The sequence below is a fragment of the Aureobasidium melanogenum genome (assembly GCF_000721775.1).
Source record: "Aureobasidium melanogenum CBS 110374 unplaced genomic scaffold scaffold_15, whole genome shotgun sequence".
Classification (NCBI taxonomy): domain Eukaryota; kingdom Fungi; phylum Ascomycota; class Dothideomycetes; order Dothideales; family Saccotheciaceae; genus Aureobasidium; species Aureobasidium melanogenum.
Genome location: NW_024470067.1, coordinates 168,777 through 194,190, shown reverse-complemented (window position 1 = coordinate 194,190; position 25,414 = coordinate 168,777). Strand labels below are relative to the sequence as shown.

At 48.9% G+C, this 25,414-nt stretch overlaps 10 protein-coding genes across 10 annotated transcripts; 6 read left to right on the top strand and 4 right to left on the bottom strand.

Annotated features, from left to right (window-relative positions):
* Window positions 1-3,110: 3,110 nt before the first annotated feature.
* Window positions 3,111-4,780, top strand: M437DRAFT_10780 (uncharacterized protein; the record flags this gene model as incomplete). The annotated part of the gene is made up of 2 exons (XM_041018583.1): window positions 3,111-4,586; window positions 4,643-4,780. Coding segments are annotated over 2 exons (1,614 nt in total), but the record flags the coding sequence as incomplete, so codon positions are not given.
* Window positions 4,781-6,300: 1,520 nt separating this feature from the next.
* On the top strand, window positions 6,301-7,317 carry M437DRAFT_67286 (2-dehydropantoate 2-reductase; the record flags this gene model as incomplete). The annotated part of the gene is made up of 1 exon (XM_041024911.1): window positions 6,301-7,317. The coding sequence occupies one exon, from the start codon at window positions 6,301-6,303 to the stop codon at window positions 7,315-7,317; it is 1,017 nt and encodes a 338-aa protein (XP_040878360.1).
* Window positions 7,318-12,969: 5,652 nt separating this feature from the next.
* Window positions 12,970-13,650, top strand: M437DRAFT_76490 (uncharacterized protein; the record flags this gene model as incomplete). Its single annotated transcript, XM_041026637.1, has 1 exon — window positions 12,970-13,650. One exon carries the CDS (start codon window positions 12,970-12,972, stop codon window positions 13,648-13,650), a length of 681 nt encoding a protein of 226 aa, XP_040878359.1.
* Window positions 13,651-15,472: 1,822 nt separating this feature from the next.
* On the top strand, window positions 15,473-16,277 carry M437DRAFT_13079 (uncharacterized protein; the record flags this gene model as incomplete). Its single annotated transcript, XM_041018694.1, has 3 exons — window positions 15,473-15,590; window positions 15,761-15,915; window positions 15,975-16,277. Coding segments are annotated over 3 exons (576 nt in total), but the record flags the coding sequence as incomplete, so codon positions are not given.
* A 273-nt stretch (window positions 16,278-16,550) lies between these two features.
* M437DRAFT_52329 (NAD(P)-binding protein) lies at window positions 16,551-17,624 on the bottom strand (the record flags this gene model as incomplete). Its single annotated transcript, XM_041022334.1, has 1 exon — window positions 16,551-17,624. One exon carries the CDS (start codon window positions 17,622-17,624, stop codon window positions 16,551-16,553), a length of 1,074 nt encoding a protein of 357 aa, XP_040878357.1.
* An 864-nt stretch (window positions 17,625-18,488) lies between these two features.
* M437DRAFT_52153 (uncharacterized protein) lies at window positions 18,489-18,887 on the bottom strand (the record flags this gene model as incomplete). The annotated part of the gene is made up of 1 exon (XM_041022308.1): window positions 18,489-18,887. A coding segment is annotated over one exon (399 nt), but the record flags the coding sequence as incomplete, so codon positions are not given.
* Window positions 18,888-19,378: 491 nt separating this feature from the next.
* On the top strand, window positions 19,379-20,181 carry M437DRAFT_67281 (DNA binding methylated-DNA--cysteine S-methyltransferase; the record flags this gene model as incomplete). Its single annotated transcript, XM_041024910.1, has 4 exons — window positions 19,379-19,489; window positions 19,550-19,821; window positions 20,049-20,090; window positions 20,157-20,181. The coding sequence occupies 4 exons, from the start codon at window positions 19,379-19,381 to the stop codon at window positions 20,179-20,181; spliced, it is 450 nt and encodes a 149-aa protein (XP_040878355.1).
* Window positions 20,182-20,620: 439 nt separating this feature from the next.
* M437DRAFT_14531 (uncharacterized protein) lies at window positions 20,621-22,105 on the bottom strand (the record flags this gene model as incomplete). Its single annotated transcript, XM_041018767.1, has 1 exon — window positions 20,621-22,105. A coding segment is annotated over one exon (1,485 nt), but the record flags the coding sequence as incomplete, so codon positions are not given.
* A 264-nt stretch (window positions 22,106-22,369) lies between these two features.
* Window positions 22,370-23,005, top strand: M437DRAFT_17531 (uncharacterized protein; the record flags this gene model as incomplete). Its single annotated transcript, XM_041018912.1, has 1 exon — window positions 22,370-23,005. A coding segment is annotated over one exon (636 nt), but the record flags the coding sequence as incomplete, so codon positions are not given.
* Window positions 23,006-23,043: 38 nt separating this feature from the next.
* On the bottom strand, window positions 23,044-24,737 carry M437DRAFT_76484 (MFS general substrate transporter; the record flags this gene model as incomplete). Its single annotated transcript, XM_041026636.1, has 6 exons — window positions 23,044-23,403; window positions 23,454-23,707; window positions 23,762-24,016; window positions 24,069-24,222; window positions 24,274-24,421; window positions 24,481-24,737. 6 exons carry the CDS (start codon window positions 24,735-24,737, stop codon window positions 23,044-23,046), a joined length of 1,428 nt encoding a protein of 475 aa, XP_040878352.1.
* Between the last annotated feature and the right edge of the window lie 677 nt (window positions 24,738-25,414).

The following is a 25,414-nucleotide window of genomic DNA, read 5'->3' as shown; positions in this document are numbered from 1 at the left end:
ACCACAGACAACGTTAGTCAGTAGAAGGTCCTTGTGAGTTCGCCACGGTCGCAACTTGAACTCAGGTTGCTGGCGAAGGTCCGCGTCCGGCTGAAAGTAAGAGCTGTCGACCTCGGACATGGCCGACAGAGTAGGAGAGGGATCCTTCAGCGCAGCACTTGGACGCATACACTCCCTCAACAGCAGCTCGAGTTTCTTCCATCGACCATCGTCTTTCCAGTTCTTGCTGTAAATGTCTGTTGCCCTTGTCTTGACGGACTCGTCTAGACTGATTTGTGCTGGGTCCAGTACCGAGGAAAAGTTCTTCTTGTGTAAATCTGCACATTTGGCTTGGAGTTCTCTAGCGGAAGTGTAATGAGAATGGACGAGATCAATAAAAATCCTGGAATCGAGTACTAGACGGAAAAAATCAAAGAAGAATGATAAACGAATGTGTAGTGCGGAGTAGGTTTGTGCAAGTTAGAATGAGCTGAGTGTCATGAGGTCTAGACTGTAGGTTTTTTCGAGTCTGATTGGACCATCTCCATGATATAAGATTGTGGTATGTCTGGTTCGAAGGGGTCATTGTTGGATTTATCAAGCCGGCAATCGTGGCGGTTGACGAAGCTCACTTGGTCAGGAAAGTCGTGCCCGCAGTGTTCTTGCCTTTTCTGAATTGACCGGATCTCAGTTCTCCTCTTCAGCATCTGCAACCAGCATTGTGCAACATGACAGCTGACTTGTGTCAAATGTCTGCGCACTGTGTGTAAGGTCTGTTATTATTTTCATTCAACTCCACATCTTCACCAGAATGTCAACTCGGGCGTTGGCTTGTACCACTCAATTCGTATCTGCGATGTATTCTCATTTTCTTTGCTTCACAACTCCTCTCTTGCACTTTCTTCCACAATCCTACGCATTCCTTAGCAAAATCAATCAACAAGCTGCAATTCTGCAAAACTTCAGGCTCCAAACCCACCCGAAAGCACCAAATATCACGACCAGCCTCCCATTATCTCTTTCCCTTCCCCCTACGCCAAAAATGATGTCTTGTTAAGCAGACAAATGGCAAAAGAAGGGTCTCGCCGGGAATCGAACCCGGGACCACTCGCAATTGGCTTAGAGTTTTCAAGATGCTGTGAAGCACCTCCCTAAGCGAGTATCATACCGCTAGACCACGAGACCTGATCAATTGATCTGCTTGATGAGGAAGATTCCACCAAGATAATATATATTCCTCGCGTTCGAATAATGTTGAGCGAAGTCTGGCAACAATTGTGGCTGAGTTTTGCAATCTCACACGTTTCGCTTTTTTGACTTTTGTGTGAACGCAGACACGGCAAACGGGTGCGCAACCGAAGCGGCAGAGGAAGCGGGGTGGAAAGTGTTCCATGTGCCACACGATGCAAAGAAGGGAAGCCCATGTGCTTCGCATTCGCAAACAAGACAAGGCGGTGAGATGTGGTTTTGGATTGATAGACAAGCAGAACCGAGAGAAGCCTTTGCATGTGCCTCTTACCTGCAATAAACCCAGCACCAAGGAACAGATCTGACAGCCAAGTCGTGGTTCCTGGGAATTGGCAAAAGAGGAGGATGAGAAGGTTTAAACGGAGATTAGCGAAAGCATCCATGAGACTCCTAACGGAGTCTCTGCAGATCCTCGTTATACTGAACAAGTACATGTCTTCTTGTCGTCACTACTGTACTGTCGGTGAAACTTGTAAAGTCTTTAGATAACAAGGTTAAGAAAAGGACCTTTTCTCTCCGACGGATAGACTGGAGAAGGATGCGAAGCGGGGCACTTTGGGGCCTCCGTACAGTTACAGCATGGAGTCGGTGGTATGTCGGCCATGTTGAAGACATCATGTGCGATCTGATGGAACAGGTGTCACTATCCGAAGGTAGAGTATTGAATTAGGGCGTATTTAGGGCTCGAGCGTTAAACAGTCCTCGAGGATTAGAAGGTCCAAACAATGAGTACGGAACGGTCCCGTGGTATTCGGCACCGAGTAGCGAGCGCTTCGCAAACCAGCTCCCGATCCTGTGACAGATGTTCGGGACCAGGTCAAGCAGAAACAGACATGGAAGTCCTCAGATAGCAAAGCCTTACGACAGTCCAGGCCTTTGTTCAAGCGGCATGAAACAGCTGCAGCAGTTGGATGTTTGTCGCTGGTTGGATCAAGTTGGGTCATCTGAGCAGGCAGCCTCGGTAGCAATCTCCAGATGCAGGGACGCACAGAGCTCATGTGGCTTGTCTTTGCCCCGCAGCTCGTGTACAAGGAGAGTTCGAAGCGGTCCAGAAAGTTAGACCAGGTCATTGCGGGGCGGGGCCGGGGGTTCGAAAGAGGGACAGAGATGTGATGTGAATCGTTTTCCCGAATGTTGTGTTTTTCCATTCACCCTCTCATCAACCCGTCACACACGACGAGACATACAATATGACGACGCCGCCAGATACGACGACTCACAGGCACGATGTGAGCCACAGCCCTGGAGAGGACTCGACATCGCCGGGTGTCAAGCGAGACGCTCCACTGGACGATGAGGCCGAGAGAAGCAAGAAGCGACGCATCACTCGAGCATGCGACTTGTGCAACAAACGTCGAGTCAAGTGTGACGGACAGCAGCCTTGCTCCAGATGCGCAGGACACGACGTGTGCGAATACCAAAGAGCAGTCTACAAGCGGGGAAAGCCCAGTCGTTCGGCCTTGCTGGAGCGACAGAATGGACACAAGCAGGAAGCCGCGCCTGCACCTCCTGTACCTGCCCCTGCTCCTGCTCCGGTGCAACAACAGCAGCAATCGCTACCGCCTCAACACACGCAGCCGCCGCCTCCACCTACCGTTTCCCTTTCCGCCAATTCGACCATAACAGATCCAACACAACAATCTTCGGCATATGCTCGACACAGCTCCTTTGGGACCGATCATGGCATGCAACCATTCATGCATCGCCCCAGTCTGGGAGAACGCCACGCTTCGACCGTCACCTTGGACAGCAATGCAAATATGTGGAATGGTCGATACTCGATTGATTTGGGAACCGCTGCGTTCAACACATCAATGACCGCTCCTGTCTTTGGCGCTGAAGATGGCGGTTCGGAGACAAATTCAGGGGGTGCTGGACATCCCAAATATCCTGTCCTTGTTCCCCTTCTGCCATATGTTGCCTCCATCTTGACCGAATCTCAGGCTGCAAGTCTGCTCGAGCTCTACTTCACCAGCCAATTCAACACTTTCATGCATCCCGTGTGTCGCCATATACATGCTTTTGTTTTCCGAAAAGCTTCAGTGATGAGTAAGGAGAATCCTCGAACTTGCAGTCCAGCTTTACTCGCAAGTATGCTGTGGGCAGCTGCCGAAACAGGAGGTCCGGAAACTTTGTCTTGGTCACACTCAAAGCGCATCAACATTTGCAGGAAACTGCGGCTGGTCACAATTCGCTTGCTTCACCCCTTGGTTCACTCGGATATTGGCTGCGTGCATGAGTTGACCGATGGACCCACCAGAAAACTCCAAGAATCGAGTTCGGGCACGCTGGACGATGTCATAACGTATATTCACATTGCTGCCATCACATCTGCCAGCGAAGAAAAGGCAATGAGCATGAGATGGTGGCATGCAGCTTTTGCTCTTGCGCGAGAACTTGGTCTGAACAAGGAGCCCATTTCTGGTTCATCCATCCCAGGGGTTTCTCCAACAGCAAATAACCAGAGCATGATCGAATTTGAAAGCGACCCCTGGCTTGGGTTGAACTCGTTCGACTTTGACAATGGTCTTGCACAATATATGGATGCTGCAGATACCGCACAGCCCGAGGTGGATCAAGAAACGCTGGAAGAACGAAGGAGAACTTGGTGGTTGCTCTACATCCAGGATCGCCATTTGGCACTCTGCTACAATCGTCAAAACGCCTTATTGGATGCTGAGTGCGAGGATCTCCTATTACCACTGGATGAAGCGTCCTGGCAGTCGGGCACTTTCTCATCACTTACGCAACGCCCACAATTTCCTTCTTTTGAATGTACCGGTCACAACATTTATGGCTGGTTCCTGCCATTGATGACAATCGTCGGTACCATACTCGACTACAACCACCTGAAAAACCATCACACTCTGGGCAAACTCTACTCAGATGGCCAACGCGTGCAATCTCAGGTGTTGCTGCAACTCGACAACTACGAGCAAAGTCTGGTTCGATTCGAGCAACAAGCATCAGCATTAGACTATCAAGACATCCATCACACGAAAACCGTCGTCGCATACGCAAAACTCGTCATTCAAGTCTCGCGAGTGTTGCTAGCAGGCAAATGGGACCCTATGTCTCTGTTCGACGACAGGGACCTCTTCATGGCTACCCCTTCATTCACCACAACCATCGCAAATGCCATTGCAGCTGCGGACAATGTCTCGCATATCCTGGATGTCGACCCAGATCTCGGCTTCGTGCCCTACTTCCTAGGCATCCAGTTGTTGCAAGGTAGTCTACCACTTCTCTTGATTGTAGATCGACTGCAAACAGAAACGGACCCGAAGATAATCAATGCTTGTGAAGTCATCATCCGCGCGACTGAGGCTTGTGTTTCGACTCTAGATACAGAGTATCAGGTAACTTTTCTTCCACCTTCCGCTCCAGGATTGCAGTACTGACATTCTTCGCACAGCGTAATTACCGTCAAATACTCCGCTCCGCAGTCACACAAGCACGAGGCCGCTATGTACCACAAAAAGAAACACAATACAGACGACACACCGTTCTCGCTCTCTACCGCTGGACAAAGAACGGTACTGGTATTGCGCTACGATAGATAGAAGGAGCAAAGCAGAACAAACGGGGATTTGACACGAACGATCATGACATTTGGGGCGTTTGGTTGGAGCTCACACGACTTTGCTGAGCAGCGGAAGATAAACTAGCACAATTGTTGGCTACAAAAAACCACTTATCTTGGAAAAGTTTCAGCCGCGGTGTTTTTGCTGGAGCTGGTTTTGTTATGCATACCCTCGTTTACCATTCTAATGTACATTTTTTGGACGATATCAACACCTTCCGTATCAGTGTTCAGAAGGTTCTTTCATAACTTTTGTGCTTGGGAGTATGTTCCAGACAACATGCCACATCGTGTCTAGCACATCGTTTGGATCTTGTTGTCAACGATAATCGACCGGACAGGGTGCTACTATTCACAAGTCTTGCAGTTACTGTCGACGACATTGCTCGACCAACAAGGACTTGATTCTTCATATGTATAGCTCAGTAGACTCTCGATGACTCTGGACACACTATGCAGTGCTATAGAAAGCCTCGCTATCCGTACTTGCCGCATTATCGTCCAAAACAACTTTCAGCTCTCGTAGTGCCAGTCTCTCAACCAGGTTCCATACACCACTAGCCGGCCACACAGACCCGAAACAGAGAAAGACAAAAGAAACAGATCCTCGGCGATGCAAGCCGCTAGCCATCTAGACCGTAATGCAGTTGTCAGAGATCCTACCAAAAATCTTCCGAAAATTCATCAAAGCCTGCCCAGATCTCAGCACCACCTCCTGGAGCAAAAAGAACATGCAGAGCATCAGCAAAACAATGATTCCGCCCGGGTTCGAACCGGGGACCGCCTGTGTGTTAGACAGAAGTGATAACCAACTACACCACAGAACCAGTTGATGTGGGCGAGGTTGAGTTTTGAGTACATAGCCTGACAATTAAGTGAGGATCATGGGCTCACCTCGCATCTACTCACGTGCACAGCGTCTTGCTTGTGGCAGGCCACTCTCGACCAGCTATCGACGGGCAACAAACAACCGCACAAGCATCATCACATCTCACAGCCTTCCAACACTGGAGATCTGTCGGCCGAGCTCGCCCACACAATCATCACCTCGTCTCCAGTCACTCTCTCAACGCATCACTGAACGATGCATATGATGATGGAATATGATGACGGAGGTGGTGGTCCTGCAGATGCCCCATCGGCGGTGCTTCGGACAGAAGTTGGAGAACTGAGCTGCGTTGTCACAGGCAACAAGCCGAGGTGGAGGACCCTCACAAAAGAATTGGAATAGGCACTGGCAAGGCGGCCTGTTGCGATGAAGGAAACATGTTCGAGCGTTCTTGAAACTTAATGCTTGAGTGACATCGATCAAGCATTAGAATCGTGAAGATCATGGCGATGGAAGAAAAAAACAATAAATGGGAGAAAAATCATGACGCGATCGAGTTGCTTCCAGCCGAGGTAGGTCACGATTACGTGGGGAAACCATGATAGCTTGAAGGCACTCGAGTCCAAAGGACAAGCCAGATCATATCACAGCAGAGCCCATCATGTCAAGTGCTCCAATCGAAGTGCTCATCTTCGGCGCAGGCGCCGTGGGAGCTTTCTATGGCTCTAGACTCGCCCAAGCGCCAAACGTCAAGGTCTCGTGTGTGTGTCGCTCAAACTACAAGGCCGTCGCCAGCAATGGCTTTGCAGTGAGCTCGCCGCAATACGGTGACTATAAATGGATGCCTACGCGTGTGTTTGCCAATCCGAAGGAGGCTGAGCAGAGTGGTGTCAAGTGGGAGTATATCGTCGTCAGCACAAAGGCATTGCCAGACGTTAGCGACGATTCTGAATCATTGGAGGGACTGGTGCATGAGGGAACAGCAGTCGTGCTAATACAGAATGGTTTGGGTGTCGAAGAGCCGTATGCGAAACGCTTCTCTTCAGCATGCATCCTCAGTGCCGTCACAGTGGTCTCAGCAGCTCAAGAACGACACGGCGAGATCAAGCATAACCGCTGGACTCGCATCAACATCGGTCCTTACCTACCAAACCCATCCGCCACCTCAACCCACGCCGAGCAGCAAAACGCAAAGTTCGCAAAACTGCTGCAACAAGGCGGTGTCAAAGATGCAGAAGCCTACACACACGCAAAACTCCAACTCGTGCGTTGGCACAAACTCGCCATCAATGCCTCGATGAATCCTTCCAGCGTCCTCTCCAACGGCAGCACAAATGCAGCAATGGCAAAAGACCCAGAACTGTCTCGCCATCTGCACGCAACCATGCTCGAAATCCTTCACACCGCGCCCAAGATCATTGGTCAAGAGTTCCCACCCGAGTTCGCATCAGCCGACAAGCTACTCGCCAGCACCAGAAAGAATACTTCGGGAAGCAGACCTAGCATGTGGCTTGATTGGGAGGCTGGCAAGAGAATGGAGCTGGAAGTCATACTCGGCAATCCTATACGCATTGCCAGGGAGAAAGGCTTTGAGATGCCGAGGCTACAGACCTTGTACGCGTTGTTGAAGATGGCGCAGACCAACAGAGACGAGCAAGCTGCCAAGGCCAAGCTGTGAGGTGGTTTAGGTATTTAGGCAAGAGCTAGGCAAGAGCTCGCAAGAGCAGCCGAGCTGTGTGCTAGACAAGAGCGGCTGCGGTCCGGCGGAATACTCAAGGTACACGCGGCTGAAGAAGGGCTAAAGAAGACTAGTAAGAAGAACTTTTTGTCTTTCTAGGTTTTCCATTGGCGGACTTTCGGAAAAGTGTGTTTTTTCTGTGCCTTTTTGTGGTGGCTTTTTTAGCAGCGGCTGGATCCTTGTCGGACAGCTGTTTCGCGAAATCTTTCTCACCTGCATATTTTCCTTGTGCATGTCTTTGTACCTTGCTGCGTTTCATCTCCGACATCTCGTCCTGCATTAGAGCGTGTTAGCAGCTGGTGTCTGACACCTTGACACCATGGAATTCAGCGCTCTAAGTGGCTAGTCGATCAAGTGGCGAGGTGCATAGTGTAAGGTGTTAACACCATGGTGTAAAGGCCGTATAGTTAGTAGATCTTACCGAGTTTAGCTAGTTCAGCAGTAGTTCAATTAGCGTACCGGATAGCTAGCGTAAGGCCTCTAAGCTCTAAGCTTTAAGCTCTAAGCTCTAAGGCCTCTATATACAATGTCGTCAACATAAACAATTAGAGTAGCTAGAGCTCGTACTTACTACTAAGTTAATAGAGCTCGCCGAGCTAGCTAAGTACTTAGTCGCTACCGTCGATAGGAGCCCTCGGCTTTACTACGCTAATCTAACCGAGCTAGCTAAGCTAGCTTAGCTAGCAGACCCCTCTAAGTACGTAGAGCGCGTAGAGCGCGTAAAGCTAGTAGAGCTAGAGCTAGAGCTTAAGCTCTTAAGGAAGAGAGAGTCGTCGTAGAAGAGGTAGTAGAGGCTCTCGTAGCGCGCCGATAGCTCTTAACGACGACTAAACTAGCCGCTACTAGACTAAGTAGCGTAAGAAGGAGCTACTCGATATCGCTTAGATCTATACGCCGGCGTATAACACGATGTTAGTAGCGAAGTAGTACCGGCGTATATAGGCGGATTAGAAGAGGAAGACTAGCTATAATTACTAGTCGCTAAGAAGGCGCTTCGAGGCCATAGTTAAAGAGCGCCGGCGCGCGTAGCGACTAAGGACTAAGACCTCTAGTACTAAGAACGAGACTAACTATATAGTTAGCATAGATCGCTTTATCTAAGAGGTAGTTAATCGCGTAGTAGAGGCTAATTTAGCTACGTAACAGACTACTAAACAACAAAGGCGCTAGAGCCGTCGTATAGAGCGTAATCGACAGCGTATAACTACGCGAGCTACTTAGTAGCGCGTAATTAATTAATTAAGTGATAAGGACTTAACTTTAGAGGACTTAGAGAGCCATAGCGCTAGCGCTAGCGATGAGTTTAAGACTAGAAGTGTTAACATAGAGCTAGAAGTTAATGTTAACATAGCGCGTAGAGGCCGAGGAGTAGCTAGCTTAGTTTAGCGCCGCTAGTAAGGAGGTAGTTACTATGGCTTAAGTAGTAGTTACTTAGGGCTACTAACGTAGAAAGAGGCGATAACTAAGCTAGTTACTATTGCTCGAGCGCTTACTACGCCTTAAGTAGCTCTAATATTAGAGCTAACTAAGCTTTAAATAGAGGTTAGCGAACTTAAAGGTACTATTTAGCGATAAGAGGCTATGTTAGCATAACTACTTTAGCACTAGTAGTAGCTAGCGCCTTAGCTAGTGCCTTAGCCTTAGTACTTATTAAATTAGTATGATTAGAGCTCTTAAAATTAGCCGAATTTTTAATTGCTAGCTTACTATATATAAAGGTATGTCTCTACTATAGGAGGAGGGTATACAAAGCGAATAGACGACTAATTCTAGCTACTAGTACATGTATATAAGTTAGTCAATAGTATTAATACTCTAAAGAAGGCTACAATAGCTTATTTACTAAGCTCGAGGCCTTTAGTAAACGCTATATACGTCTATAACGACTAAGTCCTTCTAAAGGCATGCTTAACTGCTATTCGAACCTTTAATAGCCGTCTATTAAAGGCTCTCTGCTCGGCTATAAGGTATCTAAAGCTAAATTAATGTCGATATAGTGCTATAACTCTAGGATGGTTACTATACGCGAGGTCTCTATATACATAGTACTTCTCGCGTAGTAGTAGTAGCTTATTAAGCTTCGAAGGCACTACTAAGCTCTACTATATTAACTAGTCGTTATCTTAGCCATAGAAGGGACTAACTAGCGAGCTAATAAGGCCATCTAGAGTAATAATAGCTTAGTATTTAAAGCTATAGCCATAGTAATAGCCTAAGTAATAGTCGCGCTATCGACGAGTTAGTCGACTAAAGCCTCTAAAAGTACCGTTAACAAAGCCCTATATACTAACTCTACCTCCTTTGCGGCGTATATACTCCTTAAACTATTAAATACGTAGAAGCTCTAGCTAAGGATGCCACTTAAGTTACTACTAATACTTCCTATTAAGGAATTTAATAGTATCGGTAAATATTGTACTTAGATAGCTACGGTAGCGGCTAAAGTGGTTATAGAGGACGGCCTAGTTAGTTAGATAGCGAAGCCTCGCATAGGTAACTACTAGCGCGAAGTATAGCGAGGGAGGCTTTAGTCGATTGCTAAATTCGAGCGTATCGAGCTTAAGTAGCTACGTTAATCTAACTACCTCTTCTTAGTTAAAGCGACAGAAGTACTTAAATTTATCGGTTAGCTAGCTCTCGAGGTGCTAGTCGAAGTAGTTATATAGTAGAGGGGGCTTATATAGCTAGCGGCGAGGGTAAGGGCGCTAGTATATAGCGATCGCTACGATTAGTATAAATAGCATACGACGGCGAGCTTCCTCTATGGCGTCTATATATAGTAGTTAGTAGTAGCGACGACGACGACGATAACGACGACGACGTTAACGAGGGGTACTATACGCTAGCAGTAGCTACTAGCGCTAGTAGAGTAAGTACTATGGCTTAGAGGCCTCGGAAGTAGCGTAAAGTTGCTTGCTTATTATAAGGTATTAGTGTAAAACACTAGCTACTAACACGCTCTATTGTCCGAAGGCTTAACCATGCTATATCACTTTTAATCCTTGTAGAAACCAGGACTTTAGCTGCTTTGCGTTCATGCGCGACAGTAAGCCGCACGAAAGGAAAAGAGCTAACCCTAAAGCCTCGAACCCTTACGATCTTAACGAATCGTGGTAACTGAAAGAGTTAAACTTCGCAAGTCTTTTGGTTCCTTAGACAAAAGCCCCAAGTCGGTATAAAAGCCCTATTAGTCAATAGGGAAACCTTACCAAAGAGGACACATAGCACTCAATATTTGTGTATTTATTGTAGAGAGACTCACGCGGGAGCTATCGATAGGACAGATAGTGGATAAGAGACCAATGGAAGTTTGGTTTGGGCGCAGTAAAGACGACGAACCGCCGCCGGTCGATGGTACACTTTTCCGTTGCTTAGTGACCCAAAATCACAATGTTCGCACCACGTTGCCCATGCATCTACCGTGCCGGTCGGCTGTGTTGTACTGTACCGAGTTGTTGGGTCAGCTGCAGGCTGCCGACGAAGAACACTTGTGGATGTCTTCTCCGAGTTGCGCAACACAATGTGTAGAAGGGCCACGACTCGAGGCAGTCAAGCATGTGAAGGCGCGAAGACTCCGCCGAAGAGCAAAACCCACAGACAACGGCTTTTTTAGTGGTGATGGGAAAAAGTGGAGGATGTGCCCGCTCCACTTTTCGCTAAAGGAAACTGCTCTTGTTGATGGAGATCAAGCTCTTTGCGGCATGACCCAAAGAGTCGAAGATGTGTTGCTGTATGTCGCGTGCGTTGTACCTCTCATTTGCTGTGCAGTTAGATCGAGGATCCTGGCTCTTCTCAGATCCCGTCCTTGCAGGAAGGACAGCCGCCTCGCTACGAGTCGAGATTCGAAAGCCAAAGAGATGCAGTTGAGAATGTCAGCAGAAGATGTGCTTGTCACACCTGCGGCCTAATGGATGCATACGTCGCAATGTCAGCAACCCTTCTCGAACAGTCTTTGGTGAAGATGCAGCTCGATGTCACGCCGTTGAAGACAAATGGCAAGTATTGTTCAACCGAGACATCGAAGACTATTCAATCGCTCTATTGATCCTTCAAGCCAGACGGGCGGATGTTGAGGCATCTGAGACAAGGTTGATAGATTCGATGATTGAGGTCGATAAGATAGAAGTCTATGGACCTCGACCACTTCTCACACGACATCCTTGACTACAGGCTCCCCATGTATTGATCTGCTGTCGTCGTAACCACGTGTGGAAGGTGCGACTGCATGTAAGCGCTGAAGTGCACCTTGCATATGTCGGTCGATCGATTGACCTTGCAGCATTCTTCCCACCACAACTTCTGACCTAGCCAAAGACCACGAAGCACACGACTGTCACAATTTCTCAAAATTGACAACGCGCGGCTACTTCCACTCATCAATTGAAAATTATACATCCGGCACTTTGTTGTTGACACAAGGGCCCACACACACCAGCAGTCTTTTTTTTTCTGTTAATTGTCCGATGCAGGGCGCGTAAAAGCAACCGAAGAAAACCACAGTGTATTGGTGTGGATGGGACGGGTGTGTAGCACAGGCTGAGAAAACAAGGTTTGGTACCTGGACACCAGAAAAGTGTATTCTGCGACATCGTTGGTACCTGAAAATCAGCGACGCCAGTACCTGAGAGCTTCGGAAGCCATTCCAACATGTGCATCTACACAGTACATCCATGTCTGTCATGGGCCGCCGGCGCACGGAGTGTCTGATCCGAGGCCTGTTCGATTCACAAGTGGATGATGGCAGCCTTGCCGCGCGCGCAGCTCAATCGCGGAACCTGGACATGATGGCCAATCACCCAGGGTACGTAGCGGAAAGATGTGGACCTGGCCGCAGCAGGCAAGGATGGTGACGCGCAAGACCAGAGCACGGCGCCATGTTCAGAACTTCGAAGCGCTCCGACATCTCATGCTGTCGGCGAGTCAAAAAACAACCACTTCAAAGTCTGGTTACCGTCAGGTACTCCCGTCCAACTAGCCAATTTTCACCAAAACTACGAGTTGTGTACGCGGCAGAGCAACGGGCGACGCTTTCCCCTTTTCACTCCCATTTAGCGGGTTCTAGACTTGAGTTGAGTTGCCAGCAGAGCAACAAGTGTTCCAAACGTCTAGACAATGGATATTCGGACTCGATTCTGAATTCTCATTGGTTCGCGGCTGAAAGAGAAAATTGGGGCTTTCGGTCCATGCAGTCCCAAAGTGTATGCAAAGCACAGCTCTTCCACAAAGACAACAAAGCATGGATCATTGTCTCCATCCTGGCGCATTGACGAGGCGCCAAATGATGGGAAACGGCTTGATTACGTCCACTGGGAGGGGGAGGCCCACGAATGGACGGGCCCTGCAGGGCGGCAACGGCTTGATTAAACATTGATCAATACAGCGTGTGGAAGACGCTCAGATTCATAAAAGAACGGTAAGCCCATCCCATCCTCACTCTCTTTCCTCTCCCAAGTCACTCTCTTTTTCCTTCTTTTGGTTGTATTCCAGTCGACGCCATCGCGGCCACACATTCACTTAACACCACTATCAAACCAAAAAACCAAACACCAACCTTTTTTCACTACCCACACAATCGTTTTATCAGCCGTCAAGATGCGCTTCAACCTTCCTACCGTCCTTCTTGCCAACCTGGCCCTCAGCAGTGCTGCCGCCATCCCCAAGCCCGTCGTCGAGGAGCGCGGTCTCATTGGTTCCCTCCTCCAAACCCTCGGCTGCCTGACTGGTCAGAACGCCAACTCTGCCTCTGCTGGCCACGCTTCCTGGATCGGTAACGACGGTGACTACGTCACCGAGTTCAACAACGAGTCCGGTGAGGACGTTGTCCTTGTCATGTGGGGCCCCGTCGGCTCCTGGGTCAACGTCCAGGCTCCCCTGATCACCTACCAAATCAACAACGGCAGCTCTGTCAACATCTCCACTGTCACTGGCACCTCGGGCGGCTGGGCCGCCCTCTACCCCGACACTGAGCTCGTCAACGGACAAGTTAGCAACACCTGGGGTGAATTCACCTACAACGGCGAGTACTCCACCGTCGATGTCTCTCGTCTCGTCAACATGAACGGCAACAAGATGTCCATCGAGGGTGCCCAGTGCGTCTCCGACATGGAGCAGTGCGTCTTCACCTGCGACTCTGGCGACTCTTGCGAATTCGGTTACACCCTTGAGAACTGCTCTTCCCAGCCCGGTGCTCAGTCTGGTACCTACGCTGGTGCTGCCAGCGGTGGTTGCTTCGTTGGCCAGAACAACAACTTCGTCCGCACCACCTTCTCATAGAGAATGAACACTTGCGACAACATCTTTTCATGACTGGATTTGAATCCAAACTCAAACACTACAACCAAAACGACCATCTTCATTTCAAAGCTTCATGTACATACACACTTTGATTCGCTTCTATCTGGATATCACTCTTGAACAAACAAATTTCAACTTTCTTTCATTTCACTTCAATTTCCACCTGTCTACTGTTGTCTCAAAGTCGCTATTGATCACATGTGATGACATTGTTTTGATTGTACCTATGTATCGAAACTGCTGCCCCTGAAGCTTGTTTTCTAAGCCTCAGTTCGTTGCACGTTGCGATCGACCAACAGCGGTTGTCGCGGTTGTCTCATTTCCCCTGTGAATCTCAGAAAACTGTCGCAATCACGCCTAAATCACTATAACAACGCAGCCACCTATCAAATATAGGATTACATCAATACAACTGCGCCATCTTCAAATCTCCCTCTCGATAAGTGGTCGAGACTATCGTAGAAGCTTGAATGGTACTTGTTTCAAGAGCCGCCTTTCTCCTGCTGCTGCACCGTTTCCCCAAGGTACAATAGGAAGTATTTTTAACGGTGCTGTCGGAAAGCGCGCAAGACACAGGGGCTCGTATGAACTCGAGGATTCTGAAACATTAGGCACAGCTTTGTTTGGGGATGTATACGCAAGTATCTCTCGCTATAAGCACCTCCTATTTCAGGGAGAGACAAGCTTACGACGATGGAGTGTTGATCGATTGGATGCGTTGCGCGGCTGTCGAGGCTTCCGAGGAAAGAGAGGGAAGTGGTCATAAGTCGCGGTTGGTTGCAAAGGCTTGCTTTGTTAAGAACGCACAAGGGGTGGATCAGTTGCGCATTGGTTGTCAACGTGGTTGTTGGCTTGTGGTTGTTGCTCGCTTGCTGCACGCTTGGAACTCACTCTTTTAGCAGTATGAACAGACTGTTTCGATCGTGTCGTTCCCTATACAAGGTGACGAAAAATGGCAGTTCACTCTTGTCTTTCGTGAAAACCATCATATCGATCTTGCCCTTCACGTGGTTGAAAGAGGCATCTCCGCTGAAATTGGTTCTACCCATCGCTCACCACACCAGGAAGTCTATGTGCTACGGACGGATTCAATGCACGACCATCCCTACATCCATTTCTTCTACGACGCTTTTGATGGTCTGAACTACTCCCAGAGTCTCGAATGTCGTCGCAGCGAGCGCAATCCTGTCGTAGCTCGAGACAACCAACATCGGGCAAGTCTCTCTCCTCGACTTTCCTTTTCAATCATACTGTTATACCATGAGCAGCATCTGTATCTTTTTCTCCATAGTACACTATCGCAGCGCTGTATACCTTTATCTCATATCCGCACAAACACACCTATCAAGCCGACTCGGGCGAGGGTGTTGGCCGGATGACTAAGCCGAAATTCAACCATCTCTCCGCCTACTGTGTTCACATCTCGTGGCAACGCGATCACAACTCATAGTGCTACTTTCAGTCCGCAAAGATGTTTGCGGAGGTGGCTAATTATGCTAATGATGCGGGTATGTGCATTTTCTTTTATCTCATACAACTGCACTTTTTCACGCTGGCTCGAGCCTCGGGGTAACGCTTTCCCGAGTGAGGTTTTGGTATATCAAGATTTTGGTTTCAGCAGCGTTCAATGTGGAAAATGAATGGTAAAAGGAAGAAGAAGATGGGTTCTTGGTAATCTGGTCCTGAAAAGGTCTCGGATCTCATGCTCAACAAGTCAACTTTTGGGCTTACCGACAGAACCTCACAAACATTCGATTACCACAATTGCTGTAAAGGAATAATACTGACATTTACCATGATAGCTGCGGTCGAGAAATCATTAAGACTACTACAGGCACTGGTGCAAATAGCAGCTGGTACTACATCATCGGCTGCCGATGCAAAGACTTGGAACACGGCCAGAGGACAATTTGCACTCGGTAAGCTTTCTTTCATCTCCTTGCCCCAATCTGGTTTCGATAGCTTTGCAAGCAGTCCTCTTCTGGCTTCCTTTCTCTGGCGGCTAGTGTATATGAGTGACGAAAAGAGGAATCCTACCCCTTGGATGAAGTTTGGACGAAACCTTGGCTAATGAATATCCCATACACAGCACGCCGCTACCTCCGCCTCTTCAAATGGATAGATTTTAGCCAACTCACGCAGCAAGCCTTCGCTTCCTCTGAACACGATCCTACACGACGTATCCTCAAGACTGCAAAAAATGCTCTGCTGGCCCTATACTTCTTCATGGAGATGTTTTGTATCGTAAGTTTTGCCATCCCTCCCCTTCCTCAGTCACCGGTATACTAACAGGGAATATCTAGACCAACGCCATGAACGTTACCCACTCTCCCTTCCTAGTCTCGCTGCAACACCACGCCCTTCAAGTATGGTTCTTCGCCATCAGTGTGTCTTTCCTCTTGACCTGCTATGAATTGCTGTGTTTCTCTTCCTCTGGATTCACGAAACCTCAACTCTACTCCAATCTCATCATTGACTGCTGCGATATCCTAATCCCCGGTTCTGCGGTAAATTGGATCCCGGTAACTTCAGTGACTGTGGGTATTGCATCGTCCATCTCCAGCTTGATCGTCGGGAAACAGATTTGGGAGCGTGTGCAGATGGAGGCATACCGAAAGGAACAGAGGAAAAGAGAAAAGGCAGCTAGGAAGGTCAGGTTTGATGCTGGGACCAAGCTATCGGAAGATGAAAAGGAAGAGGCAAGAAAGAACGAGGAGAAAAAAGGAAGTAATGGTGTTGTTAATGGGAGTGTTAAGGCGTTGGTTAATGCTGTTGGCGATGGGAACGGGAGTGTAAAGAGACGTTCGAAGCAGGGATAGAGAAATCCTAGGGTTTTAAAAGTGCTTGCTCTCAGAGAGAAAAGTAAACTACAAGGTAATCTACAAGTCGTAGGATTCTAGGTCTACAGCTGAACCAGTCTCCAAAGCTTCCTTGATGGCGTTGCAAACAATCAATGTGGCTAATCCTGCCTGAGCCGAGCAACTAGGAGGTTCTTCACCCCTGATCACATTGACAAAGTGCTGCAATTGAAGCTCAAATGGTACTGCTTCAGACACTGCAACATCGTCTTTGACCATCTCCGAGTGCCATGATTTTTCGATGCCGCGATACGACCAGATCGTCATGTCTGGGATACTGAGTGAAGCTTCCGAGCCAAACACACGATAAAAGTCTTTTGCAGCTCTTGGAATCAGCGGATTCTCGCCGGTCCCGGCTTCGAAGTTGTATGGCGAGGGGCAGTTGTCAGACACGACAAATGTTCCTACAACTCCGGAGGCAAATCGGAAGATGAGAGCAGCTCCCTCTTCAGCTTTGAAATTACGTCTGGTGATTGTCTTTTCAGCGTGAACCCTGGTGATCAGTCCGAACATATAGTGCAGCAGATCAATCTCGTGAACCAGGTTGATCAAAATGACACCACCGTTTTCCTGTCGTCGCCATTCAGCCGGAGGGTCAAAGTAGCTGTCTGGCTTGTATGTGGCCCACAACCCATTCACAGCAGTGATGTCGCCTAGACGTCCCGAAGAGATGATTTCCTTGGCGGCTACCATATATGGATTGAAGCGGCGATGATGGCCAACCAAAGACTTGACTCCAGAAGTCTCGAGGTGCTGGATAAGTTCTTTGCCATCTGGAATGTTGGTGCTGAATGGCTTCTCAATCAGTACATGGATACCAGCAGCAGAAAGTTGTTTGGCGATAGCCACGTGAGTGTGATTTGGTGTGCATATAATCGCAGCTTCGGGCTTATGAGGGGAGTCTAGCATCTCTGAAATGGTCTTGTAGTGGTTCGTTTGTAGCTCTGTAGCTAGCGCTGCTCCTTGAGGCAGGGGATCGCAGATGGCTACCAAGGTTGTGTTGCTTGATTTCACCACAGTGTGAGCATGCCGAGGTCCAATTAGCCCAGCCCCTATGACGGCAAAGGTGAGCGGTTGATTCGTGAGAGTAGTCATGATTGTGGATCGTGAATTGGCAATAGGAATTGACAATAAAGTAAAGAAGCACGTCAAAGACAGCAGCAGGCAAGTATCAAAAGGTCTTGCGAGTTACACTAGATGTGGGGTAACTGTATACCATGACTACCTACTCACATGAAAACTATCACGTTATGTTGAATTCAAGACCACTGTCCAGCCAATCGTCGGCCTAGGGCGAGCGAATTCTTGATCCATACATAAACACGGATGAACTCTCTACCATGTGTCGGACTAATTCTTATCCGCACTGTCGATCTTGTTTTTTAAAGAAGCCATAGGATGTGGCAAGTGCATAGTTTTACCACTAGGATTCTCTAGGGCTTCAATGACCGCGCTGGCTTTTTTAACCAGCAGGTCGTGAACGAGATCATCTCCGCCATTCAATGTGCTAATCGGCACCAGAACAAGTGGTGGCTTGAAAAAGTGCTTCAGACCAGTTAGAGCCTCTTCTCTCGTGTCGCAAAGGTCCAGCATGCATATATCTCCTTCGGAAAAAGCCACAGAAAGGGCACCGAACACTGTTGGTGTTATGATATAGTGAACCACGACAGACTGATCATTACCATATAGATTGAGACTGCTCGACTGAATCCTGTCACACTGAGTCTGAGCAAGAGCTTCGTTGTTTGTGCCAAAGCCTTCGTCATCCTGGAATAGCACCACTGGGATCGACCAATTCGAAGAATTTGGTAAATTATCAGATCGATTCCATATTATGCAATTCGTTGATTTGACGCCATGGCGGACAGCCGTGACTGCCTCGCACCAGTCCGACGTACTCTGACCCGTCGCCGTGGACGGCGATTCTGTGGATGCATTGTCCTTTTGGGTGATCATCGATAGGTACGCTTTGGGCGTGAGCCCCGTCACCCGCTTGAAACTACGATGGAAATGGAACTTGGTCAGCCCAGCGAGCGTAGCCATATCTTCCAGCTTCGGCAAGGGCTTTCCGGGTTTCAGGTTCAGCAGTCTTTGACAGACTGCATCGATTTTGTCGTTTTCTGGTGAATGAGTTGGTAGTTCGGGTCGACATCGCTTGCAGGCTCTGTAGCCGGCATTCTCGGCCTCGAGCGGAGTGGCAAAGAACTCTACATTGGCTCTGCGAGCAAGTCTGGCTTTGCAAACCGGACGGCAGTAGATGCGTGTGGTACGAACGCAGTACACGAATTTGTTGTTGGCCGCTGGGTTGCGGGTCACCAGGGCTTGCCCGCGAGATGATGGGGTCGAGAAGTCGTGCATCGTTGGAGGTTGAGCTAGCTATCCGATGTTACGTGTATGTTCTGTAGCTGCTTGATACCATGGCCTTGTGTATCGCTAGTGTCGCAGGCAAAGAATATTCGACATGTTTAAGTTATTGCTCGAACGCTTTCCCCGACTCTGTCCGACAAGAGGTCCAGTTGGTCACTTCGGGAGCAAAAATGTTTTCGCATGGAGTACTTTCTATATTTCGAGACTCTGATGAGTTTTAACCCGATTCGCCAATTCAGCAGCAATGTTGACTCGTATTAATGATGAAAGTCAACCCTGGTGTCTGCCTGGATCAGTCGGCGCGTCGCGTGTGAGGGGTCTTGTTGCTGTCAAAGTGACCAATCAATTCCAACTACAAACATCATGAACCTCCAAGCCTCTACTCCAACCACGAATATACCGTATCAATAAATATTCGGCCTTTCCATAGAGTCTATCCTTTTCTTGCATTCACCTCTATCCCGCAATCCACCAAAAGAAAAATGGCACAAAAAACCTCTCCTTATTTCGCCAAAAAGCCTACAAGTAAAGCTCCACAAACCACTCATATCTCCACCCTTCTATCCACAGCCCCCATAACAAATTTCCAACGAGTAAGTCCAAACTTCCAACTCTCCACTCCTTCCCCTTCTTTGCCAACACAAACCCCACAGCGCGTCTACACCTCCCTCCTCCTCATCCCCTCTGGCAGCGTAACGTCCTACGCGACTCTAGCTCAGCACCTCTCCTCCTCTCCCCGCGCAATCGGCGGCGCGTTACGCAAAAACCCTTTTGCACCACAAGTACCCTGTCATCGCGTTATCGCTGCAAATGGGTTTGTAGGGGGTTTTATGGGGGAGTGGCAGAAGGCGCCTAGTGGGGTTAACCAGAGTAGGAAGCTAGAGCTGTTGAAGGAGGAGGGCGTGGAGTTTACAGAGGAGGGGAGGTTGGTGCTTAGGGAGGGGGTTTGGTTTCGTGGGCCTTGGGAATGAAGGAGGGGTGGGTGAGGCCACTTGGTTGACTTATGAAGGCTATAATTGCGAAGACAGCAATAACGAAGGACTGTAACTAAAAGCTTTGAGAGTTTGCAGGAATATTGATCGGATGGGATAAAATTCGTACAACAGTATTTACACTATACATTGATTGTACTGGTTACTACTATAGTACTAGCGACTCAGAAAATCGTCTACTGCAACCCATCTTCTCGATCAGGTAAATAGATTGTCTACTAAGTTCCTGCTGCTCTGTGTACACAAAGTGCTGTCTGACGTTAGACAGTCACAGGAGGAATGTGACCTCGTGAGATTCCTGGTTTGATTGAATACATGGTCGGCGACAGCTGAGATAGGGAGAGCAGAAGAGTAAAATGCCTTGAAGACATCCACTTCAATCTAGTCAATCCAGTCCGTGATTTCCCTCAAATAGGGGTTGGAAAGAGACTTTCGTATGTGCAGAGCATTGTTGGCAGCTAGGTCTGTGGTCATGGAAGCGACAATGAACCAAACCATGGTCTTGAGCGCGATCCAGCTCGGTAGCGTCATGCGGTTGAAGATTTTATGGTTTACTTGATCAGATGATCGAGTATTTCAACCGATGAAGGTACCTGTGCGTTGAGGGGCGGCAGCGAGCTTTGAGTTGATGCCTTGGGCAATGAGGTTCATGCGGGTCTCTTCAACGGCGCGCAGTTCGTCCTCCCACTTGGCCTCCTTGTCTTCTGTCTGGCCACCTGGGAACCAGCTGGACCACGAAGAGGAGGTAGTAGGCTTGGATTGAGACTCTTTCAACAGCTTCGCAACCATGGCACCCCAGTTGGCGATACCGGTCTCAAGGCATGCTTTGCACTTGTCGCGATTTGCGGGCAGAACATCATTCGAAGAAGAACCACGCTCAGCAATGGCGACAGCTTGCTTGGTCCAGCCAAGACCTTCGTCTTCGTGACCTGATGAAGCGGTTGCGAAAAGGATCTCTCCAATGTAGAGCATAAGTTCAGCTTCGGCACAATCAGGGACGGAGTCAGGTTGACGCAAGAATGGCTCGTCACCAGAAGGAGGTTCAGCAGGGTATTTAGGAGGAGTAAAGAGAGACTTGACGATGTTGATGAAGGAACCGATGTCGGTGTTTGTTGGATCCGAGACGTAGAAGGGGGTATACTCCGACCTGGTTGCAGGAGCAATGTCAACTGGAGAGGCGTGGCGGGCACGAAGGACAGACAAGAAGATGGGAAGAGCGGAAGTAACATTGCCAGAACGAGCACGATGGGTAGCAAGAGCGGTTGCGGTACGGAGGAGGTTGGGGCTAGGAGGGGTGGCTTCTTGTACACGAAGGATGGAAGTGTCCTTGTCAATGACAGCATCTGGTGCTGGCAGAGCAGAGGCAGCAATGTCAACAGCCCACTTGTAAGTCTCATCAGCCGAATCGGTCAAGCCCTTGATCTCAAGCCAGTTGGCGTATGCCAGAGCAGCCTCAATTCTCTGACGGCTGGAGAAACCAAGACCAGTCAAGACCTTGAGGTAGAAGGTCTCTGGAGGAGCATACGCTCTCTCGCAATCTTCCTCGCGGGGAGCAGACTCGGCACCAGGAGGACAGGGGCGAGGGTTGGGGTTTGAAGGACCAATAACAACCTCTTTGGGGAAAATGATTTTGCGGGTAGTGTCGAGAACCATGTTGTCGATATGTTCGGAAGCACGAGCGCATTGCATGACGACCTGGAAATAGCCTTCTTTCCACGCAAATGACTTTTCAGAGATGTCAAAGGCAGACGGGTTGATGCCACGAATATCATCCATGCCAGGGACAAGGGGACTCGTGCCTTTGCCATCAATCTCGGGATTCTCGAGTCTCTCCAAACATCTTCTGAACTCAGTTGCGACCTGGGCCCAGTCGGTGTACTCGTGGTCTGGCTTCACGGCGGCATTGGCGCATCGGAAGTGATTGCGCGAGAAGAAGGACCACTCGTCAGGGGAAGGAGTCTTGCGTTCTAGCACTTCCTGGTTGATGCCGTAGAGAGCGACGACTCCGAGGAAGAAGAAAGACCATCCTATAGCGGACCACTTGGCAGCCAGCCAGACCTGCTCTTTGACATAGTTCTTGTTTTCGGTCGTCAAAAAACGCGCTGTCTGTCTCGAGGCGAAGGCGTTCCGTGAAGGTTGCGACAAATATGGAAGTTGCGGTCGAGGGGACGATGTGCGTGTGATGAGAAGGAGCGGGTGGTTTTGGGTAAAGAGTCGCAAAGACGACTGATTCGGCAGTCGCCTAAGTCGCAGTGGCCGTAGCAGCGACGGCGGTCGTGATGCCAGCATTATTTCGTGATGTCTCGAGTCGTTTCTCGAGGAATGTCAATTGCCAATTCCATCATCGAATCTCGAAATGCCAAGACTCTGGAGCTTTCATCCTCCGCAGCCCCTCGATGCTCTTTGTCCCTGTACGCCATCAACATTCCTTGAGGCAGAATAATGGCAGACGCAGTAGACAATAAGACAGAGTTGAGCTTGGATGAGCTTCGCGACCAACTGGACTCGTTGTGGGAGAAGCACCTCACCCTGCTGGACTCGTACCACCAAGCCCAACAACAGATTGCCCGCCATTTCTCCTCAGGCTTCTTCAATCTTGCTCAGGCCACTTTCAAGTCGACCACTCGTGTTCGCTATGGTCAGGAATATTATGATGACCGTATGCAAGCAATTACCCGCTTCGACGCTTCGATCGACGACCACGAACTTCCCCATCTCGCCCTGAAAATTGATGACACCACATTAACCACTACCAAAAACTCGAACAAAGACTCGACCACCAAATCGTCGAATGATATTGTCGATGAGAAAGAGGAGGATGCACCTGCTCAACAGCCTACTCCGCCCTCAACACCACCGACCGAGTCCGAGGAGAAGCGACCCGACGAACAAAGCCACGAAAACAAGTCTGAGCAGGCAGATGGCAAAGAATCAGCACAAAAGAAAGTCCGTGACCCGATCCACTGGTACGGCATCCTGGTGCCCCCTTCTTTGCGTTCGTCACAAACCTCTTTCAAGTCTGCCATTCAAAACCCTATCATAGAAGCTGCCAATTCCGCACAAGCTCTTCGTCATGTCAGCATGGAAATTCGCAAACTGCGCAAAGACATCAAGAAGGCTGAAAAACGTGTCTCTTAACATTACTACGTATCTGATCAGTACGAATACCTGAACCGAGGGTTCTCAAAGTCTGTCAAATCCTCAATCGTCTCCTCGGCTGTGTCCATGTCCGATACCAGCCCAAACTGTGCATCTCTCTTCTTGTTGCGGTGAATCAGCAGTGCTCGCAGCGCAAACACAAGCACCACCTGGATAGCTGCGCACGCGATAATAAATTTACATCCCGTCTCGTACACTGGAGCTTCGCTTGCCAGGAATGCGTGAGGCCCACAGATATTGCCGATGCAATATGCTAAGAACACAAACGCTGTCGCTGTCACTCTCTTAGTGTATCCTCCAACATTGTTGGCGGGCATCTGCAGAGCCAGTACGAGAGATGCGACGAAAGAGCCAATCTGTGTCATTGTCAGCATCACGTATCTCATATCGCTTCTGTGGTACACACCAAATAGTACGACACCAGTAAACCATTAGAATTGGTCCTCGGTAAATTCCATACAAGACTGGTTCCGATAATGGTTGGCAGGAGATACAGCGCCATGACATATGTTCGGATGTTCTTGAACTTGGAAGCCAAGTATGGCCCAGTGAATACGAAGAACACTTGGAACGCTCCCGAGGGGATACCATATGCTGTCGTCTTGAGCGCATCACCATGTGCGATACCCTTGACAATCAATTTGCCAAAGTTTGCGAAACCTGTGTACGTCAACATCTGCATATCACAAAAGCTCTTTACGCGACATTACGTACCTCCGTTGATGCCTTCATTGCACAATACGAAGAGGAACAGAATCCACATCTGAGGATCGAGCAACGCTTCCTTGACCTGCGACAACTTGATCTTGGGGTTGTATACACCAGTTCGGTTCGTCTGGCTTCGTGCGATGAGCAGTGCTTTTTCTTCAGTAGAGAAGAATTTGGCAGTCATGATGTTGTTGGGAAGCAAGAAGAAGAGCACAATACCCCAGACGATGGTCAAGCCTCCACAGAGCAAGAAGATGACCCCTGAGTGCTGTCAGCCATATTCTCGCAGTTGATTGAGGAGATATCAACGTACTCCAGACTGGGAAACCGTCTAGTTGACCCACGCCGTAGAAGAGAATGCCTCCGACCATACTGCCAACTCCATTAAAGCAGTAGAAAATGCCAGCACGAGCCGGTTGTTCCTTACGAGTGAACCACATGCCGACCAGCATCATGAAGCAAGGAGTCTATTTGCCATGTCAACGGACCGAACAGCTGTGAAGCATAGAATTACTCACGATAGGAGCCTCAAGACAGCCCAGAATGAATCTGCAGATGGCCAGGCCAGTGAAGTTGTGACATGCCGCCGTCAACATCAAAACTGAGCCCCAAGTGATGACAAAGTAGCTCAACACTCTTCCAGTAGGGAAATGCTGCGCCAGATAACTACTCGGCCATTCAGAAACCAAGTAACCAAAGTAGTTATACTTGTCAACCAAGCATACTCGTCCGACGTAGTCTTTGTCGATTTAAACAGATCGAACACGGCGGCATAGCTCAAAGCTTGTTTGTCAATGTATTGCAGCAGATAGGTTCCGCAGAGCAGTGGCATGAGCGTCCAATTGACTTTGCGGACGAGTTTCTTGCAAGCAGCCTCGTCTTGAAGCAATTCGTGCAGGTAGGAGTGGGAGAAGTTGTTGTCGCGGAGGAAGACCTCAGCTGCATCGAGATCTTCAATCACTTCGCCAGCTTTGAGATCCATCTCTGTGGTCTCTGGGGCAGCGAGGGACTTTTCTTTGATAGACATGTCGTCTGCACGAGGGGTTTTGTCAGGCATATTCTCAGGAGACATTGTGTGCCTAATAGAAAGAGACACTGGTGGCATGAGGAAACTGAATTGAATTGTGCAGATCTGCAGAGGACTTTTGTATTCAAAGCACTTCCTATACACTCAGCTGCCAAGAGAACGTGGTGGTCGGGAGATAACCTATCTTTCCCCTCTTTCTATCTGCATAGGGCTAGAAGCATAACTTTACATGGATCTACCGGCTCTCAGCAGGCCTATCGAAAGATATCATATCGGATGACCGAGAACTCACATCTTGAGCTTGTTCATTGATGGACGTTGATGATGGAATGAATTGCTCAGTTGTTGCAAAGCTCGTCGCTATACCACGAACTAGCTCCCCAATCATTATACTATTGTGCTTTGACCTCCAGCCCAACTGTCCAAGGAGCGAGCATTGACACAAGTTCGAGTCAGTCAATCTGTCTACCTATCTTAATTCCTTCGGAACCTTATTTGTCTCTACAAGCGCACTTTCTCTTGGCCGTGCTTCCTTTTGTCGCTGGCCGAAGGCTTCCCCGCGATAGGGAGTTGCCCTATCGATAACACCAAGTACCTGAGTACCTCCGACCTCACTCGTTCCCTATCTCGAC